The sequence below is a fragment of the Rhinolophus sinicus genome, linkage group LG02, assembly GCF_036562045.2.
Source record: "Rhinolophus sinicus isolate RSC01 linkage group LG02, ASM3656204v1, whole genome shotgun sequence".
In the NCBI taxonomy this organism is placed as follows: domain Eukaryota; kingdom Metazoa; phylum Chordata; class Mammalia; order Chiroptera; family Rhinolophidae; genus Rhinolophus; species Rhinolophus sinicus.
Window position 1 is genome coordinate 200,264,126 of NC_133752.1, and position 21,580 is coordinate 200,285,705.

General features: G+C 54.0%; 1 protein-coding gene across 1 annotated transcript; it reads right to left on the minus strand.

Moving 5' to 3' along the window:
- Positions 1-69: 69 nt before the first annotated feature.
- On the minus strand, positions 70-18,673 carry MLC1 (modulator of VRAC current 1). Its single transcript, XM_019712365.2, has 12 exons — positions 18,269-18,673; positions 17,694-17,877; positions 16,302-16,391; positions 14,971-15,024; positions 14,525-14,626; positions 10,711-10,809; positions 10,218-10,289; positions 8,286-8,402; positions 7,046-7,102; positions 6,487-6,609; positions 3,662-3,814; positions 70-2,250 (listed from the first exon to the last, which is right to left on the minus strand). The coding sequence occupies exons 2-12, from the start codon at positions 17,871-17,873 to the stop codon at positions 2,176-2,178; spliced, it is 1,122 nt and encodes a 373-aa protein (XP_019567924.1). The 5' UTR covers positions 17,874-17,877; positions 18,269-18,673; the 3' UTR covers positions 70-2,175.
- Positions 18,674-21,580: the final 2,907 nt, after the last annotated feature.

The following is a 21,580-nucleotide window of genomic DNA, read 5'->3' on the forward strand; positions in this document are numbered from 1 at the left end:
ACCTTCATGCTATGCGTTATCTCTCAACCTTTTCAGAACGGGGACCCCAAAATCAAACAGGTGTCGGGCCACATTTGCATGTTAGCATTTATTGTTTAGACAGTATTAACTACATCAAAGAAAAATGTAAGTTGGCAGAATTACAAAGTTTTTAAACCCCATTTGTCTGGACTTTTCAAGCTCTCTTAAATAAGGAAGTACTCGCCAGCAGTCAGGTCCCAGGTGCCCACTTACAGCCTTAAGACTTGGGCTTTCAGGGTCCCCAAGAAGAGACCAGCACTGCTTGTGCTGTCCCTGTGGTCCTGTCCCCAGCTCAGGAGCACCTGCCCCACCTGCCCACCCGGCCCCCAAGAGCTGCAGGAAGGGGAGGTGGCTGGGCGGCTGGGTGGGGTCTGTGTGCAGGTGAGAGCCACCTGGCAGCACTCACGCTTACTTGGGGACCTGCCTGCCTGGCCCTCCCTAGTCCTCGCCTCGCCTTCCCAGGACAACAGAACGGGGTCGTCGGAGCAGCAGCTCTGGAGAACACTTCCTTGGCTGGCACTGTCCCCTTTTCAGGTATCTTACCTGCACTCCTCCTGTTTGAGTGAAAATGACCCAACCTGTCATGACCCTGGCAGCTAGTCACTGTGCTCAGCGGTGAGAAAGCAGGAGGACCTTCGAATCCCCCTCGTCAGTCCACATGTGGCCAACCCCGCCAGCCTTCTTCCAGGGCTACTGGCTCTTTGATCCTAGTGGCCCCGGGCCCTTCACCAGCCCACAGGGCCCAATCGATAAGCCTGCACTGAGCAAAGCAGACCTTCGCCTCTTCCATCACGAGGCTGATTATCTCCTTACACCGGAAGACAAGGAACAGAGACACTCCAGGGTGCAGCCCTGGCCTGAAGACGACTCCCGGGACAGTCACATCCCCACCTTGAGAAGGTACTCCCAGCTCACTGGGGATTTATTGGGGCCCATGTCAACTGGGAGATGCTAGCAGTTCTTCTAGAAGATTCCAGGTGTACTCAGGGCACAGAGATGGCATACAGCCTCATTCTTGGCCATGGTGTTAATCAAAGCCAATGTTATTCTCACATTTGGCAGTGACAGACGCAGGATACCCCTGGCACGAGTCACACCTCAGGTCAGGGAGGATGGAGACAAACTACTTGTTAGGCAATGGCGAGGGGCGGCTGGAAAACGCCCAGTGAAGACCCACGAGGAGTCCCAGGCTGTCTGTCTTATAGGCAATGGGAGTGGCCTGGCCTGAGGGAGCAGAGCCAAATGGGCAGGAGGAAGCCGCTCAGCCTTGCCCGCGTCACCCTGTCACCGAGGCCATGGAGACAGAGACGTGGCCTAGGCAGTTTTCAAAGCGTAGGACGCGTCCCCACCCCAAAGAACATTCAGCCGGCACAGTAGATGGGGTGCATGTTCGTGTGGTTGTTCACAAAGGTCAGAGAAGCTGGAAATGACACGTGACAAGTGCAGACAAGCTGCCCGGACACAGCCCAGTGCCCCTGAGCAGGCAGGGTCCCCCTACAATGACTGGGTGAGAGAAGGAAAGGGCAGACGTGCAGTGCGTGGGCTCCGCGGCAGATGCAGTGGGTGGGGCTGCCCTGCGCCCACATTCCTGGCAGCTGCAGCTTTGTGGGGTCTGGAGAGAGGACAGAGCGCTGGGCTCCGCTCTTGTCAAGGAGACGGTGCCCAGCGGGGGGACCCGTCTGGCACATCTCAGAAGGGCAATGGCAAAATGGGTAAGAGCCACGCGGGCTGAGCCAGGGTGTGCACTGTCTGCATATAGTAGGTGCTCAACAAAAACGGGTGGGACAGCCAGGAGGGGCTGACACGGCAGCAGGTCACTGTGAGGACAGGAGAGCTGCCTGCACATCATGCCTGGAGTCCAGCCCCAGCACGAGCCCCTAGCTCTCCAGCCGTGCACGGTCAGGCCACCCTGGGAGCCCTGAACTGACTGACCGGTGACAAAGGAGGGGGTCAGCCTTGCCTGCTTCACACTAAACCACCACAGGAAGTGCCCACCCTCGTAAACTAAGCCACCACAGGAAGTGGCAACTCCACCTTGCTGCCCACCCTGGCAAACGGGGAAGGGGTTAGTAGCAGGCAGCGCCAGCACACGCGTGTCTGCCATTCCATATGTCGGGGCTGGCGGGCCCTGCGCCACGGTCTCCCATCCCGCTGTCACTGGGCCATCTGCACCACGACGGCTCTCCAGGCTTTCTCCTTGTCAAACTCCTTCAGGGGGCTTCTGGTCACCTGCGACCAAGACAGGTAAAGCGTCACTTCTCCTGGCCAACCGTGTGGGGGAGGGTGGGAGGAGGGCCCTGCTAAGGTGACAGCCCTTCTCAGCCTGTGGACAGCTGGTAGGAGGCCCCTGGGTCCCGCCCCTCAGTGTGCCACACTCCACAACACCACGTCAGGACGACCAGAGCCGGAGCTCAGGGTGAGCTCTCCACGCGGCCCACACGCCGGCTCTGGGTGGGGCGCTGCAGGCCAGCACCTGGCAGAGCCCGCGTCTGCACGGAAACACTCCACAGTACAGGAATAAATGGGGGCTGCAGGCTTTTCCTGGGGGCAGGAGACGACGCCCCCACAGAGAAGGGGCCTGGACTGGCCGGGGACCGTACGAAGGCATCAGCAGGGGCCTGAGGCCCAGGAAGCAGGACGCTCAGGGCAGTGGTCACCAGTGCCCACCAGAAACGGGGAGGGCAGCTGCCCATGTACACTGGGGCACAGGACTTCACCGACTCCATGCCCTGGTGTCCTGACACAGAACCAGGTCCATTGCATGGATGGCCTGGGGACAAAGCCATCCCCGCAGGACTCTGACCACAGCCAGGTAACAATGACAAGGAAGCGGTGAATCTGAGGAGTGTGATGGAGGGGACAGCGCTGGGACAGGACAGAGGTCAGGTCGCCGAGGACCCAGCTGCCAGCAGGAGAGCGTCCCCCAGCCTGGCAGGAGCAGCCTGGCAGGGGCACAGGGCCGGGCACAGGCCCAGGACGCTGCCAGGACGCGGGTGGTGTGCACAGCACAGGACCAGAGATGGGAGGGGCCTGAGTGGCGGCTGGGCAGGAGGAGTGTCCACTCCACCCCCGGCGGCCCCTGGGGGCCCTGCATAGGGCACTGTGCACCCAAGGCCAGTGGACAGGTGTGCCCAGCGAGAACACCACTGGATGGGCAGCTCACAGGGAGGAGACGCTCACCCCAGCCTTTCAGTTATGGGGGAACGAGAGGCAGGACCAGGGAGGGTGTGGTGCAGGCAGCTATGAGCCTGGCAGAGCCTGCCAACCAGAGGTCGGGAGGCCACCCCATCTGAAGGGCGTGGGGGGTGTGCGCCCCTTCCCACAGAGAGGGGCCGGCAGGGGAGCCCAGTGTGACCCATGCAAATCCTTGCAAAGTTCTTGTCCATGTTTGCAAGAGTGAACCAGGAAGCATTCAGTCCTTAGTATTTTTTCAGGAACAGATGTGTGTTTGCCTAGCTGGCTCTAAGGAAGTATTACATATTTTACTTCTTCAAGATTTTTCCGGAGTGTTTTAGAAATACAATGTGGCACAACAGGTCTTGAAAGAACTCAGCCAGGGCAGTTCTTTGTGTCACTTTGCATGGGGCCCTGGGAGGGCCGCCCCCCAGGGCAGGGAGGTCCCCGCACAGACGCCACTCACCTGCCCAGCTGGGTGTTCCTGCGTGCCGACTTGCGTGGCCTCCCAGGACGTGCCCACCTTGAAGCTCACGCACTGGATGACGGTGCCCGCGTGCAGGCTCGCCTGCAGCAGCAGCTCCAGCAGCAGGAGCAGCAGGAGCACATCGTAGGATTGCTGACAGCAGAAACACGCATGAGCGGCCACCTGCCTCCCCTCCTGGATCTCGCCCAACCCCCCTCACCCCACCCCAGTGAGAGAGCCCCCGCTTGCCAAGGACACAAAGCAGCCAGCTCCCATGCCCACAGCCCAGGACGCAGCTGCTACTGCGAGGAGTTCTCCTGCAGAGCCCCAGCCAGGCACCAGCTGTGCTGTGACTACAGTAACATGAACAGTAGCCTTTCTGCTCAGCGACCGAGCGTGGAGGAAATCAGCTCTGCTCTGTGTTGTTCCGGGTTTAACAGATAAGTACAAAATGGCCCTTGGGCCACCACCCTGGTGGCACGCGCTGGCTGCTCATGGTCCCATGTCTCATGCCCCCAACAACCACCCCATCAGCAAGGGAGCCAGGAAAAGCACCAGGCCATGCCAGCGGTGCCCATGTGGGGCAGAGCAGACCGGCCATGTACAGGCAGGAAACACGCTCTTGAGAGTGGCGGAGTCTGCTCTGGAGGAAAGAGAGGGACAGGGTCCCAGGCAGCGTGACGCTGCTGGACATGAGGCTGAGTGGTGCCCAGGACCAGAGGGAGCAATGTGGCCAGGGGATGCAGGAGATGCCCGGGGCAAAAGGTGTGGGGGCCAGAGGAAGCCCGGTGGCTGCAAAGACGTCTACAAAGCACCCAACCCTCCCACGCCGCATGAAGGCCTCCAGCCTCAAAACACAAAGCAACTCAAAGTTAACACAAGAACAACCTCGGCGTCCATACAGTGTCACTGTCAGAAACAAAAGAATGAGCAACTCTCTTCAAGTTAATGTGTAAATTTAACCATGAGTCCAATAAAAAATACAGTGGTTCCCCCATCTGTGGTTTCACTTTCCACAGTTTCAGTTATCTACGGTCAACCGCAGTCTGAAATATTAAGGAAAATTCCAGAAATAAACAATTCCTAAGTTTTAAGTGGCATGCAGTTCTGAGTAGCGTGATGACATCTTACACAGTCGCTCGGGACGTGGCTCGTCCCTCTGCCCAGCACTCCCTGCCCGTTAGTCCCTTGCTGGCCATCTCGGTTATCAGATCACGGTCACGGTGTCACGGTGCTTGTTCAAGCCACCCTGGTTTTACTTCATAGTGGTCCCAAAGCACCAGAGCAGTGATGCTGGCCACTCGATACGCGAGAGAAGCTGGAAAGGGCTTCCGGTACGTGAAAAGCTGAAAGTTCTCGACTCAGTAGGGAAAGAAAAATACCATAGACTGAAGTTGCCCAGATCTACGGTTAGAAGGAATCTAACATGCGTGCCCCTCACACACACGTGCCTTCTCACATAGGAGGGACGTGCTGCTCCTTACATGCATGTGCCGCTCACACGGAACGTGCTCACTCACACAGAACATGCTGTCCCTCACGCTCACATGAGAAGCCAGAGTGGAGGCCCGAGTATCACTTTTGTTTCACTCTCCAATGTGAGAACCACCCAGGCCAGGACCCACCATCAGGGCTAAGCCACAGGTGAAGGTGCTGGGACAAGACATCCGCATGGTTCCCGGCCTGACATGGGTCACTTTCTCCCTACGAGAGGGAACGCGTGCCTCCTTGGAGGTCAGTCTGGCAGCCACTGCAGAACCAGGCAGAACCGCGACACCACCTGCTCCTGAATTCACTCCCATGGACGCCACAGGAGACAGGCGCACAGGTGCGACCGTCTCCCAGACAACTGGCCCAGATTCCAAAAAGTCAGTGCATGGGGGAGAGAGGGGACCACCCTGTGACTTACAGCCAAATGCCAATGCGAGCCTGGGCGGGGCTCACCCCCAGCACATTCTTGGGACGATTCATGAAAAGCAAATGTGAACTGGACAGCAGGATGTCACAGGGTAACTTGAGCACCTCAGGTGTGACCACGGAGCTGTGGGTGTATAGGACTCTGTCCTTACTTGCAGAAATGCCAATGCATTTAAGAGTGACAGGTCAGGCTGGCTGTCAAGTGTCTGCACTCGTCACGCACACGTGAGGGTGTGCGCTTAGCCCACCCGTCAGTGTCAACACGCATGTGTAAGCCACACACAGACCACTGCGGAATCTCGGTGTCCCCTGCACTGGACTTCCAACTCTTTGGTATGTCAGGCTCTCTCAGGATAAACATTTGGGGCAAATGCCATCCACCCTGGAAATAACACTGGGTTCCTGAGGAACAAGCCTCACGATGTGGCCGCAAGGCGGGGAGCAGGACGGGAAGTTATGGGAACTTGAGAGTCCTAGTGACGGCTGTGCCCATGCACGAGAGGCTCTCAGTCCTCAGGTGTGTCTGTAAACTTAACGCGACTGCAATACAAAGTCCTACAGGAGCCCTCGTGACCATTGACGAATGGCTGATTCTACACTGTGATGGATGTGGAACGGCTAAGAAAACCCAAGATAAGGATGAAAAAGTTTATCCGGACGGGCTGCAGGGCTGCGATGATACCAGGAGGACGGCCCAAAGTGACAGGGACAGCAGAAGCCTGAGTGGAGCGCGGCAGAGAGAAGAGCTGGCCCCGCGGGTCAGCAGGACAGAACGGGCGTCAGAGAACGGGGAGACACCTGATCTGCACACGGTCACACTTCAAAGCCATGTGTCCCGGGGCGTCCCCTCAGGCACGCACAGCGCCAGCAGCGGCAAGCTTGCACAGCCCACGGAAAGAAGCGCGTACCTTGATGGCTGGTGGGTACGCTTCAAACATCTCCATCACTCTCACCACACTGAACGTCAGGTAGCCGGCGGCCGTGAACAGCAGCGGGGACGTGAGGCTGCAGATGGCGATCAGTACCTCCACCTGGGGGGACACGAGGGCGTCGGGGTGGGCCTGGGGTCCCTGCTCCACACCCACCAGTGTCTGTGAGCACGTGTGCCTCCTGCTGAAGTGTCTGCCCCAGGATCGCCCACAGATCCCAGCGCACTGTGTGCCACGCAGGTTTCCCCGATTTACGTGCCATTCTCCACTCTGGTGAAGAAATGACGCTTAGGAATTGCTGATCTCCTCCCCCTCGGCTGAGTCACAGCAATTGCACCACATGTAAGAGTCTGTTTGTTCCCAAACAGTCCAGCCTTCGGACAATCCCATGGCCCTCCTCAGGTCTCCCCGCCCACAGCCCTGCTGCCTGGTTCCTGGCGCAGCAGGGGCCTTGTCATGTGGCAGCGTGGAAGGGACGGGCCAAGCCCTGGCACCACTCAGTGGGTCCTTGATACCCTGGGGATGGGGCTTCACCTACCAGACACTTGCTGGGACACTCTGCTGTCACATGACTGGCAATGGCACTTGGAAAACACTAAAGAGAGAAAAGAAAAAAGACTTTAGACGTGACAGTCCAAGAAGTCAGATTCCAAGCGTGTGCCCTCCCGTTTGATGGAAGCCACCCTTGTCACTAGGAGGGCTGGGGCAGGTGGCCAGGGAAGCAGGGCGGCCTCTCTGAGGCTTCCTGTGCTCTCTCTTCTTTAATGCAACTCAACTTAGCCTGTGACCCTGCACAGAAGCTGCAAGAACCACGCTGGGAATGCCTGAGAACCCTGCGATCACCGACATGTGGGGGGTGCCTGAGAACCCAGCGATCGCCCGCTGCTGACATTTCACCACATCTGTTGACAGGGAATGCCGCCCCAAACACTTGTGAGTGCGTGTGTTGACAGGACACTATCCTAAACTATGACAACTCAGTACCACACGGGGGGAATTTGACACGATCCAACAGCAGCATCGCAGGTACACGCCATGTTCAGACTCTTCCTGTTGTCTCAACAATGTCACGCTCACAGCTGTTTTTGATGCTGGTTCAGGATCCAATCAATGACCACGCTTTGCATTCCCAGGAGACCTCGGTTGATCCTCAGCGGGTCGCCTTCATGGCACAAGTGGCTCTGAAGTGCGCAGCAGCCAGCTGTGCCATGCCTCAGCGTGGGTCACCAGCTGTTCCTTTGTGATTAGAGCCAGCAGCCCCAGGAGACACTGCCCCCAGGTCAGGGGTCAGGGGTCGGGGGTCGGGGGGACAGCCGCCATGATGGCTTTGAGCACTCTGACCAGGTCAAGCCCTCGCCATGTGCTAGGTGTGCGCTAAGCATTCATGTGGGAGCACTTAATGTAAAATGATAACATACTGTAAATATATTTGGTGAAATATGCATTATGTTATAAAACAATATAAATGTCACCTATTATAAAATCATATAAAATAAAAGTAAACAGTTTTCGGGAGAAAATAACACAAAAACTATCAATAACAATAGCAGTTAAAATAAAAACAGTTAACACACTGACTCCCAAACTCCTCTGACGGCAGAGCCACCAGCGCCCACTTTCCCACCCTCTTCTCTCCCAGCTGCTTTGCTGCCTGAGTGTCACCAAAACTGAGCTCAAAGACCAGCCACGTCAGGCTTGATGAGTGGCCCGGGGCTGCAGCTGGCAACGGTGCAGCCTGGCCAACCACGACGGACAAAGGCCACCCGGGATGTACTCACGGCCACTAAGATCCAGAAGAACGTCACGGAGAGGTGCGGGCCTGAGATGGTGTCATCCACGTTCAGAGCAATGACCCCACCCAGGACAGCGGAGACACCAGCAATCACCTCGATGACCTGCAGGGGCCATGGACAGTGGAGACAGTGTCACCAGGGGACACGGGACGGGCTCCCCAGAGTCCCCAGAACACGAGTGTCAGCAGGGTGGGGAGGGCAAAGCAGCGACTGTGTTGAAAGGTTGAGGATGACCTCCCAAAGAATACTGAAAATGAATGCTTTTCACACTAAAATTAACAGGAAAAGGAGGGGAGAAGCTCCCACCTAGTCAAAGGAGGGCAGACAAGGTGGGAAAAGACGCCGAGAGAAAACCAAGGATGGCAAAATACACACGAATGTGCCCAGAGTTGCTCTCGCGATGAATGGGCTCAATTCCAAAGGCCACAGAGAGAACTAGAGATAAGGTGGAAAGCAACATACCGTTATATGTTTACAGAGATGCACCAAAATAGAAGCACGAGAGAAGTTGAAAGTAAGAAGGGAAAAGAAACACTGGGCAAATGTTAACCAGAGATAGTTGATGACTTAAATTAAAAGCATCAATACAGATTTTATGGCAAAAACCATTACTGAAGATAGAGTTGCTATGTGATGATGAGACAAGGAAAGAAATTCACCAGCAAGCGATGCTAAACTTGTATGTAAATAAAAACACAGGCTCCAAAAAGCTACAAAATTTCAAAGAGAAAATGAGCCCAACTCAGAGGGGGAGGTTAACAGCTTTCAGTCATAGAATAAGCAGACTGAAAAAACAAAAAACAAAAATAAATAAAAACTGAAGTAAAAAGAAAGGGTGGCTATATAATTTATCCTTCAAACCAGGGCACTCCTGAGCGTGAAAGGGGACATGCTTCAGAACGGCTCAGGGACAGCAGGTGTCAATCAGGACAGTGTGTGTTACTCATACAGACCTATGTATCACCTATATGTAACCCCGGGTCTACACCTACCCTGGGTCTACACCTAACCTGGGTTTAAACTTACCCCAGGTCTACACCTAACCCAGGTCTACACCTAACCCAGGTCAACACAACTGGGGTTTACACCTAACCTGGGTCTACACCTAACCCAGGTCTATTTAACCCAGGTCTATTTAGCCCAGGTCTACACTTAACCCAGGTCTACACCTAACTCAGGTCTACACCTAACCCAGGTTTATAACTAACCCAGGTCTACACCTAAACCAGGTCTATCTAGCCCAGGTCTACACCTAACCCAGGTCTACACCTAACCTACCTCGATATCTAACCTACCATGAGTCCCAAAAATAAGACCTAGCTGGACAATCAGTTCTAATGCGTCTTTTGGAGCAAAAATTAATATAAGACCCGATACCTATTATATTATATTATATTATATTATATTATATTATATTATATTATACTATATTAATTATATTATACCTGATCTTATATTATATTAAAATAAGACCGAGTCTTATATTAATTTTTGCTCCAAAAGACGCATTAGAGCTGATTGTCCAGCTCAGTCTTATTCTCAGGGAAACGGTATGTTAATATCCAGTCTATATCAATATCCAGTCAACATCAATATCGGGGTCTATCTATATAAACCTGTGCCCCTAAGAGTTGAAGAATACCTGAGACAAGGTATTTTGTCACCAACAACACTACTGGAGCTGTATTACTAACAGAATGAAATCTATGCACAGTCCATGCAGCCGTATCCTACTCATCGTGAAAAATAAGTATGATGGTTTAAACCAGTGTGAACTGTCCCCCCTTAACACGTTGCGTACGGATCACGAGAATCTTCGTTTTTTCTGAGCGGATTTTTATGAGGGATTTAAACCCCGCCGTACACAACGTGTTAAATAAAATAAAATCAGGAGAAAGAAAAGGAAAGTTTTCTTACCGAGTAGGACTTCAGGACCCGAGTAGGAAATGTCACTTCATACAAAGTGTTGTTGCTGTCAGAGATAGAACCCTAAAAAGAAATGACAGAGACTCACCTGGGCGCACCCCAGTGGTCTGCGGCCCCGCCCTCGGCACAGGCTGTCACCTAGGGACCTTCTAAAACATGAGTGGCTGGAAGCCACTAGTGACCACAGGCTTGAGAGCAGAAGCTCAACGAGAGCTTCTTCCTTGCTTGTGAGGATGTGTTTACACGCAGTGACACTTCCACAGACTGGGTCTCTGTGACACTGCTAGGGGCGGGCATGGTCAGAGCCTCACGATGGACGAGGTCCTGCTGCACCTTCCAAGGCCATCAGCTTCCAGGAGACCCCGGAGAGTGGGGGCTGCCCAGCCTACCACAGGCGGGCGGCATTCTCGTTTTCGGGGGGGCTGCCCTGCAAGGGGTAGATGACCCCCGCTCTCCGTGCGACGTCTGCACAGAGGGGACCTACCTTGTGCTTGCAGGACGCCTCGCTGGACCGTGCAGAGACAATCACCATGGCTGCCGTGAGGAGCTCCAGCAGAAGTAGCAGAATCAGGTTGAAATTGATCTGCCGAAGGAGAACACATGTCTGCAAACCAGCTTTCTTCACTTTTACCCCGTAAAGCCGGCCTGCGCACGGGCTGAGACGCTGGCCCCCAGCTCTGGGGGGCGTCTTCTATCCAGGCCCAGGGCATCTCACACCACACTGTTTGTCTCACAGTCGTGTTATTTTTAAACCACTGTTAGCTGGAGGGCTGGACTTGGCCCTGGGCTGTGGTCTGCCAGCCCCTGCTCTAAATCTTCCCTGGTGGTTTGTCCCTCCTGAGTATTTACTCCTAAAGAGAGTAAAACTGGGCCAGCCAGGTGGCTCAGGTGGTTGGAAAGCTGTGCTCCTAATGCTGAGGTCGCCTGTGATTCCCACATGGGCCAGTGAGCTGCGCCCTCTACAGCTAAGATTGTGAACAACGGCTCTCCCTGGAGCTGGGCCTGCCGGAGGTGGAGTGGGCTGCTGTGTGCTGCCATGTGCAGCTGGTGGCCAGCGTGAGTGTCCAGCAGCCAGCATGAGCAGCCAGAAGGCTGCTGTGTGCCACCGTGGGCGGCCAGTGGCCAGCGTGAGTGGCCGACTGACTGACTCAGCCAGGGGGAGCACAAGGCTCATAACACCAGCATGGGCCAGGGAGCTGTGTCCTACACAACTAGACTGAGAAACAATGGCTTGAACCGGAGGGGGGGAGGGGCGGAAGAAAGGGGGAAAAATAAAATAAAAAAAGAGAAGAAAACCTATTCACATTGAAACCTGTGCATGTTTGTAGTGGTTCTATGCATACTGGCAAAAACTGATGACACCGGGGGGCTTTGGGGAGCATTCTATATCCTGACTGTGGGCAGTTACACAAATCCACATCTATGTTATAACATTCAGAGTGCTACAAACTAAAAATAGTCAATTTAACTGTGCAAACCAGCCAGTCCAGAGCCCGTCCCCTTGGTGAGGCCCCTACGTGGGGCCACTTCCCCACCCTGCCCCCCCACCAGGTACCCAACAACTGGGGGCAGCGCCTGTGCCCGGAGCCCGCGACATCATTCACACAGCCCATCCTCGATCCTCGGCCTGCCCTCCTGCCTCACGCTCCTTTCTGCAGAAACCACAGCAGAGGCTGCTGTGCCCGCTTTCCCTGGCAGCCTCCTGACCCGCAGCGTGGCCCCTGCTTTGGGGGTCTTCAAATATTTCAAAAAATTTTTTTTAAATCAATAGCATCTCTCTGTACCAACCATAATCAATCTGAAAATATAATTTAAAAAAAAAAGACACCATTCATACAAGCAACACAATCTGTAAATTACCTAGGCATTATTGAACTGAGAACACACAAAACATTAAAACCATCATAAAGCGTTTATTCAGACAATTATCTGAATAAATGGAGAGACAGTCTGTGCTCTCAGATGGGTGACAACACACTAGAGGGGTGATTGTCACAATGCTTTTCTATAAACTTGAAGTAATCATGATGAACTTCCAGCTGTATTTTTGGAGGAACGCACTAAGCTTACTCTAAGATATGTTTGAGATAAGTGAGGTCAGCTTTGACGAAGAGCAAAGTGGCTGGACATCCTCCCACGAGACAGAAGATGCACCACAAAGCCATCCGGCTAGAAGTGTGGTGGTGTCTGTACCAGAGAAACCCACGGCAGCAGAGCCGTCTGTGCGGGAGTTGAACACATTCGTGAAAGCAAGTGCTGCCACCTGGGTTACAGGTGAGCCAAGGATGGGAAGGAGGCCAGGTGAGGAGGGGCTCAGACGCGTTGGTGACTAGAAGCTGTGACCACGGTCATCTGACCGGAGAACAGTAGACATGATGACGCCAAATGCTTGACAGGCAGTGACGGGGTGGAGCAAGCCACGATTGTGGTTCCGTTGAATCCAGGGGGCATTCGTGACTGCCTTCCTTGGTGTGTCCACGTTGACACCATCGTGGGAGGAAGGGTGGGAGGCGAGCCACCCAGCTCCGTCCCTAAGAATGTCAGGTGATGTGGTGCCTCTGTGAGCACAGGGCAGTGCTAACAGGGCGACAACGAGATAGGCACATCCTTACGTGCAGGTGGAAAAGCCAGGAGCAGGCAGCTCTACCACCAAGCACCGTTTGGGGAAAGCAAAAATAGAGGCAACCCAGACGACACTGACGGCTGTGTGGGGGCAGGGGGCGCTCAGAGGACCCAGCTCAGAGGCAGAGCCGGCAGGAGCGGTGGGAGAGCCTCCTTCCCAAGCGCCGCCTCCCACCGCGTGGTTCTGTCGCACCGTGTGTGTGCATGTGCGTGTGTGTGTGTGCATGTGCGTGTGTGTGTTCCTTCAGAATGTACCTGTGAGCTCCAGACTTTTCCAGGGCCTGGAGCAGGCATAAGGGTCGTGCGGGCCAGGAAGGGAGGCTAGCACCCCAGGGCCTTGCCCATCTGATGCTGGCAATGGCTCTCCTTGTGGCTTTCATGTCCCTCCTCGGGTTCCTACAGGGGCTGCGCGTCCCTCCAGCTGCCTGCTGGCGCTTCCTGCTCAGTGAGGGCCTTCCTCCTGGTGCCCTGGACTCTCCTTTGTCTCTGAGCAGGAGTCCTTCACATACCCGGGACCCTGCCTTCGTCCTGGGAGAATTCAGCGCCCTTCTTCAGCCTGCGTGGGCCTTGTGTGTCTCCTGGCGGTGCCTCGGCTGTTAGGTCTGCATGTTCAAGGGGTGGGTGGGAGGGAAGCAGGGCTCCAACCCTTATCACAGTGCTGCTGTGCCCAAGTCCAGGCCACGTCGGCACACGCGGGGCTGCTCCGGCCATCCATCCGTGTCTGGGTGGCTCCCCGTCTTATCAGACGGCTGTGCACCAGCTCCTGGTTGTGGGGCAGTTCCCCCCGCCCCCCCACCTACCCTTCCCTGGCCCTGCTCACCACCTCCACCTGCTGGGTCTGCAGTGAGTTTGCCCACTCCCCCCTCACCTGTTGACGACTGCCCTAGTAAGCTCAGCAAGACTCCGCAGTTTTCTCCAGAACACTCCGCATACCTTGATTACATTTATGCTCAGGAAGTTTAAATGTTCATTTCCATAAAACGATATCTGTGTTTAAATTACATTTTCACACTTTTCTGTTGTTGGCACAAGCAACTGTTTTACGTTGATTTTCACACCCAGCAGGCTTGGCTTGCTTTGGGTAATCTAAAGTCACATAAGCAGAAACCCATCTCTCCTGCAGACAATGTGCAGGCAGGGTGTTCCTCTCGGACCCGTGTCTGTGTTCACTCCTCGTGCCTTCCTGGCCTGGCTAAGCCCTCCTCGTCCTTTTCCTGGTCCTTAACCAAAGTGGTTCAGCATCACAGCCAAAGCAGGGTGTGGACTCTGGTCAGATCCGCATTTTTAGGAGACTGTCTCTTTTGGTGCCACCGTGTGAATGACAAGCTTTTCCATTTCTCTTAGAGGCGCATAAAGTAATGGCAACCTCACCACAAACAGCATCACCGATTTGATGAAATATGTATTATTCCTGTTACTTTTTAAGAAGTGTTGTGAAAGAAGCATTAAAAGTATTACCAAAAAACTCATCCACTGCAAATAAGGAAAAGTTAAAGACAATTCTTCAGAAAGATAAATAAAATTCTCAAACTTTGTCAAACTCAAGAGCTATGACCCACGTCTACACGTTTCCAACCCACAGACACCAACCACGCGCTCCCAAGGCAGACAGCAGAAGTCGCGTCCAGGGGAAAACCCGCAGGGTTTGGGACCTGTGGCGCTCTCCAGTGACTCACGTCTATTGCTGATGGGTTCAGAACAAGTTTGCAGCCAAACCAGATTAAACATGTGGTGGTGACAGCAAACGTGGAAACAAACAACATCTGAAAGTTGGGAATCTGAAAAACAAGACAGGAGGGTTTTTTTTCTCCTTTGCATAACTAGAAGAGTAATGGTAATATCAAACCAAATTCCAGGTCATTATTAAAAGCCCTAAAGACTAAGACACACAGGCATTAGCTGGGTGCCCCGCAAGCTGGGAGCAGAGGGTGGAGGGCACAGAGCCCTGCAGTACAGTGTGGGCTGCGGTGGGCGGTGCAGATGCATCCCACCGTGCACGTACGTACATGCATATGCACACACACACATGTGCCCGTCAGCCCTGCAGGCAGCCTGGGGCCTCCACAGGCTGGGAGCTGGGTGGCTGCCCCCAGTCACAGGCTGGACAGAAGGCTGGACTTACCGCATTGACGTTTCTCCTTGAAACGGCGAAGCTCACAATCGCCGAGGGAATGCACTGCAAAGAAACCAGAGCTCAGTGAGCGGTGGTCCCTCACATCACTCTCGCATGCCAGCAGGCGACAGCTGTGTCCGGAAAATAGTGGCCTGGAAAGCTTAAGCTTTGGGACAACCCGGGACATGTCGGCAAAACAAGTGTGGCCAGTCCACGGGACGCAGGGGTTTCTTGGACGTTGACAGGTCTCCCAGTCTGTCAGAGTCATTTTTCTGATGACATGAAAAAGGTCTTGGATAACGAACACTGCGGTGGCTTGGGCACACTCGCACAAGACCAGCCCCTGGCCCAGCTTAAGAACAACCCGGAAAGGGAAACACATCCCAGTGTGAAGGAAGCGGCAAAGCCCAGGAGGCCTGAGCCCCAGGGGGTTGTCCTCGGGGGCCCCACAGCAGCAAAGGACAAGGGAAGGGGACAAGCATGGGGGCGTCAGGGCGGTGGACGGAGGGGGGCCAGCCTTGGGGGCCACACCAGGTGTTGCTCTTGTGGGCGATGGGACCCCTGTAGACCCTGCAGTGGGCCAGCACGAGCCATAGGGACAGAACCTGCAAGATGCACGGCTGTGGTCTGCTGGAGGCAGGGGGCTGGGCCACCAAGGGCCGAGGGGGAGCTCTTGGGACCACATGACCTATGTCTTCCACCCAGCACCTCTGCGGGTGAAGGACGCTGCCCAGGGTTTTGCTGGGACACCCAGCCTAGGAGAGCATTGTCCTGGAGCCATCTGGGCAGAAATCAGGTCACTGTGGCCCCACAAGGACTGCTCCAGTGGTGAAGACAAAGGGCCACCTAGAAGGTTCCAGAGAGAATGGGGGTTGGGGGGGTAAGGGGGGCAAGGTGTTTCAAGGAGTTTTGTTCTAAGGCAGCAGAGGGGGCAAGGTGGGGTGTGGGTACAGAGTGAAGGAAGCGTGGGTCTGTGTTTTCAGACATTTGAGGACACGGGTGGGGCTGGAGCAGGACACAGGTGGGCCAGAGGCCCCACAGACCCGGGATATGCCCTGTGAGTCCAGAGCAGGACACAAGCTCTGGGAGGGGTGGGAGGCAGCCCCGAACGGGCCACGTGTCAAAAGCTAAGTGCCATTTCTGGTCCAGGGGTCTGCGGACTGACTCAGACTTGTCTCACCAGCTGTTTTCAAAAGTAATAAAGACATTCTGAAGCCAAAGCCAGATGAGGAGGTTTAGCACAAGGAAGGAGTGACAGAAACGTAAATCTCAGAGCGAAAAAGCCAAATGAAGAACCGCGGACTCCAGGAGTGGGAGGTGCACGGAGGAACACCGCTTACCGAGCCTGCAGCGCAGCGCAGGTAGTCCATGTCGGAAGGAAACACGTTTCCCAGGTACAGAGAGAACCCCGAGGTCACGAGCAGGCAGGTCTGCAACACAGAGCACGACTCAGGCGACAGCACGGCCGTCGGAAGACCACTCACACAGCCAGCCCTCTGGCTGCCACGAAGTGTCCCCACAGCGCCAACAGCATGCCTGCTTCCCACCTGACTCCTCCCCAATGGACAAAGGACAGCCATGGCCCCACTCTTCCCCTGCCCCCCATGTCAGACTATGGGCTTCATCATTTACTTGGGGGAGAAAAGGAGGGGGCCTGTCAAAATTTAAAGCAAGAATCGATGCCTCACCCCAGAAAACACCCTCTCCCCAACATGTACAATTTCAAGGCCTCAGGACCCCCACCCCAGGTACAGGTAGAGCACCTGGAACAACCCCACCCGCTCAAAGCCAAGGACGTGGAAGCTCACTGCAGAGAGGCAGGCTGTGGCACGGGGGGTCGGGGTGAATGGTCACTTAGACCAAGGGTCAGAGCAGGGGGCCTTGCGTGCATCCCTGTGATGGGGGCAGAGGAGACCATGGCCCACACATGAGTGAGGAGGGGACAGCGGGCCAGTTCTGTGGCCGTAGGCAGCTGGGGCGCTGCACAGAGCCCAGGTCTCAGGGGTAGGGGGGAGGAGGAGCTTCCTCTGTGCCCCACACGGGTGGGGGTTCCAGTGTCCGTGGGCCAGGGAACAGCTGGGGGGAGGGTGGGCAAGACTACTGGGGGTGTTGCCTGGACAGCCTGGGGCATGTGGGGGTCCTGACCTGGATCCTGGTTCTCAGCCAGGGGTTCCCAGGTAACCACATACACGGAGGCCGATATAACTCCTCAGTCGTCAAGTGCTAGCCAAGCACATCAGAAGGTGAATGTGCCAGGACCCCAGGCACAGCCCCGCAAATGTTTGCTCCTACTGGCCCTGGCCCTCAGCTCCTTGGCCCCTCAGCCAGCTCCTGCTCCAGGACCCAGCCTCCGCCTCCGGACACCGCCCACTGTTCACTCTGCCAGAGGCTCGGAGAGCATAGCCCTTCCCCCCACCTCTGCAGGGTGACTCCAGACCTCCTAGGAGTCAAGGGTCGCGGAGGCCACCCTGGCACAATGCATGACCCTGCAGACGGTTAGCATGGGCCCTGGGCTGTGCCAACCCTGGAGGGACACAGAGCAGCCAGAGCCCAGAGACCGCTTGGGAGTGGGAGAAAGTGATTCCGAGAGCACAGAAAGTCGGCTGTCGACACCATGGGGCTCTCCATAGCAGGAGTGCCCGCAGCTGCTCCATCCCATCACCTAGGAGCGCCACCGGCCGGGGACACAGCACGGGGGACAATGCCTCAGTGGTCCTGCTGTGGCTACTCACCCCCATCAACACAGAGAAGACCCACGTCTTGTGACTGAAGCAAGGGGGCAGCCTGGACGACAGCTGCAGGTCACCGGGCTTGGCGTCTGGGGCGTAGCTCCCCACGTCCGGCCTGCCCCGCTCCAGGGTGGGCATCCGGTCATAACTGAGCTCCTCCCTGCACTGCTCCTCCCGCATCATGGCGCTGAGGACAGATGTGACATTAGTGACACACGAGCGCTGTGCCTGCAGTTCTCCTCTGGTACCACTTCTCTGTTTGCAGCACAATTATAGTTTACTTTTGACCACTCTGAAAAAAAACTCCAATTGAAATAAGTTGTTTTCAGTAAAGGAAAGAGCGTTCCTGCTGAAGTGCAGTGAATTTGAAGAAGAGAAAAAGCACTTAATTGGACAAGTGAATAAAGTCACTTTCCCATAAAACAAACCCAGCCAGTCTGGATTCCGGGCGACTGCCAGGTGTCTCACAGAGCAGGTCCTCGGGTCCGACCCAGCTCCGAGGCCCAGGCTGTGCTGCTACTCAAAGCCCGTTACATCGCTCACAGTGGTAACCGAACACGAGATGGCAAAATACACACCCACGTAAGGTCTGCCTTCTGCACGTCCCTCCGCTTGCTTCTGGCGGTGGCAGCGCTGGTCTCTGGGTGAGGGGCTCGCTGCTGCCGAGTCATCCTGCCTTGGGCTTCCAGCAAGAGCTATTCAGAGGAACAAAAGCCCAGAAAATCTGCACTTAAGCCAGGAGCAGGAGAACCAGTCCTGAATTTCAATGAGATGAAGCCAGTGATCCTGGAAAGTTCTGTGGTGGTTGTGTAACCGCTGGCTCAGAGCGTTGCTCGGTCCTGTCTTACTCCGCCAGGACACGAAGGGGCCACCTCAGTCCCACTCATGCAGGCAGGACACGGGCGCCAGGGTGGACATCTCAGAAGAAGTGTGAGAGAGTGGCTCCCCCGAGCACAGAACCCTGGCAGGCGGAGGGCGGTTGCTGTCTTGGAAACAGAACTTTTGACTCAAGACCTTATTATACTGCCTTTCAAAGAGCCTTTTTCCATCCCATGATCACATGAGGACCTTCACGAGGACACCCACACACGTGTGCGCTCAGCCCGGCTGGCAGCGGGACGCTGGCCCAGTCCCCGAGCTCCTGCTGGGCCCTGTACTTCTGCTCACTAACCAGAGGAGGGGACGGGGATGCCCTTCACCAGATACTGCCTGACAGCTACAGAGACGAGTCTGTGCGCACAGGAACCATGAAATGGCTGGAGCTAACTACGTTCTGAAAAACCAGCTCCTCAAACACAAACCCACGCGACGCTCGAGCTAAGACCTCGGTTTTGATTCGTGGGATGTTCTGTTGTTTTAGTTTTGCAACCAAGCAAGGGTTAGAGTTAATGTTCACAAACTATAACTTTGAAGTCAAGAAGAGAGTGTGAATGGATCAAAAAACCTCCCAAAGGTCTTCCTCAACTCTCATTTAAAGCGATAAACAGAATTAGTAGGGATTGGTCCAAATGGATTGAACCCTTCTGTGTTTCTTGTTGTTTGAAGAAAACATGCAGTGGATGTCACCCTTTCTGTGCTTCTCTCAGTTGTTCTCTGCTAAGACACACAAACAAGCTGCCTTGAGTTAGAGACTGTGGACCCAACTCCTCAGCCCTTGAGTCACACTCACTGGAGAAGTGCTTCCTTGTTTCTGTTGGTAAGACTAGTTTCCAGAACAAGTCCTGTTCTTCCATAATGTCTTCAGACAAGCTCTTGTTCTCCCTTTGCTGCCTGCTGAGGCCCTCCTGACGCTTTAATATTGTACCTCCATTGAGCACAAATTTATAGAGCAAACAGAGCGGGCCTCTGTCCTGCCCATGTGGACATCACATGCTAATGGGGGACAGCAGCATGCCAGACAAATACGTTAACGATGTACTTGACCTTCTGTATGATAGAAAGTAAGTCAGAGGAGGGAAACGGGAGTGCTGCTTGGAGGAGTCCAGGGCCTCACTGAGGAGGAGGCATCTGACCAAAGTCAGGCAGGAGGCGAGGAGTGGAGTCTTGTAGAGGCTGGAGCAAAGGTGCTGTAGGTGCAAAGGCTCTAGGATAGCAAGGCTTCCATGCATCTACGGATGGGGAGGCCAGTCAATTAGCTGACGGATCTGACCCAGTACAATCGAAACTTGTCAGTCAGCACGAAATGGGACGTCCAGCCAACAACTCAAGATACTGTTTCCCATAGAACCTGGAACACTCATGCAGAGACCCCGTGCAGGGAGGAAGGCCTCAATACAGTTTAAAAGACTGAACTCATCGAAAATTTATTCTCTAACCGTAACAACATTAAATTAGAAATCATTAACAGAAAAATACCTGTAAAACCCTGAAATATTTAGAAATTAAGACAGTATACCTGTTTTAAAAATCCCATGGCTCAAAAAAGAAATCACAAAGGAAATCAGAAACTAACTGAAAATGAAAATACAAGTCAAATTTTGTAGGATGCAGCTCAGTCGGAGCTTAGAGAAATTTATAGATCTAAATGCTTGTATTAAAAACAAAGTTCCAAAACACGTTATCTAATTTTCCTCCTTAAGAAGTTAGAAAAGCATAAATTATACAAAAAAAACAGACAGAGAGCAGAAATTAATGAAGAATAGAGAAAAATCAATTAACCCAAGAGAAGGTTTTTGAAAAGATCAATAAAATTGACAAACCTTTATTTTAGCTGGAGTGAAGAAGAAAAACAAGAGGGAAGACATAAATCACGAAAATCAGCATTGAAAGATGGCTCATCACTACCACTCACACAGATAGTAAAACGATAGTAAGGAAATATTATAAACATTTTTATGCCAACAATTTGACACCTTGCATGAAATGAACAAATCCTTTAAAAAAGAAAGTACTGGGCCAGCCTGGTGGCTCAGGCGGTTAGAGCTCCATGCTCCTAACTCCGAAGGCTGCCGGTTCAATTCCCACATGGGCCAGTGGGCTCTCAACCACAAGGTTGCTGGTTCAACTCCTCGACTCCCGCAAGGGATGGTGGGCTGTGCCCCCTGCAACTAGAAAAATGGCAACTGGACCTGGAGCTGAGCTGCACCCTCCACAACTAAGACTGAAAGGACAACAACTTGACTTGGAAAAAAGGCCTGGAAGTACGCACTGTTCCCCAATAAAGTCCTGTTCCCCTTCCCCAATAAAATCTTAAAAACAACCAAAAAAGTACCACAGTTTCCTCAGTATTCTTGGTAACTTGTATAGCTCTATTGCTAATGCATGAATGTGTAATTTAAAGTCTCCTACAAAGAAACCTTCTGGCCCAACTAAGTTCACTGGTGAATTCTACCAAACCTTTAAGGAATAAATTAAAGATCCTACAGTCTTTCAGACAGAAAAGGCAAGAACATGCTCTTTCCACGAGGCCAGCTTTAGACAGATACCAAAACAGGACAAAAAAGGAGAGAAAATGACAGACCAGCGTCCCCCAAGAACACTGATCCCGGATCCCGGCCAGGACCAGATGTGACCAAGCTGAATCAAGCACTACGCAAAAAGGATGCTAAACCACGCCCAGCGAGTTTTCCCAGGAAAGCCGAGGTGGTTTAACATTCAAAACCTTGTTAATATAATTCACTCTTATTAACAGGCTAAAAGAGAAAAATGACAGGACATGTCAGCAGATGCAGAAAAAACGTTTGGGAAAACCCCACAGCTGTGCAGGGCGCCCCGAAACATGGCGTGTTAAAGAACTTCCGCCAAAGCCACGCCCCACAGCACCCTGAGGGCCAGACTGAGTCCTCTCCCCAGCAACGCCAAGGAGGCGCACCCGCGCGAGGCCCCGCCCACCGGCGCCGTGCCCCGCCCACCAGCGCTAGCCTCGTGCTCCAGGCATGAAGCTCCCCACA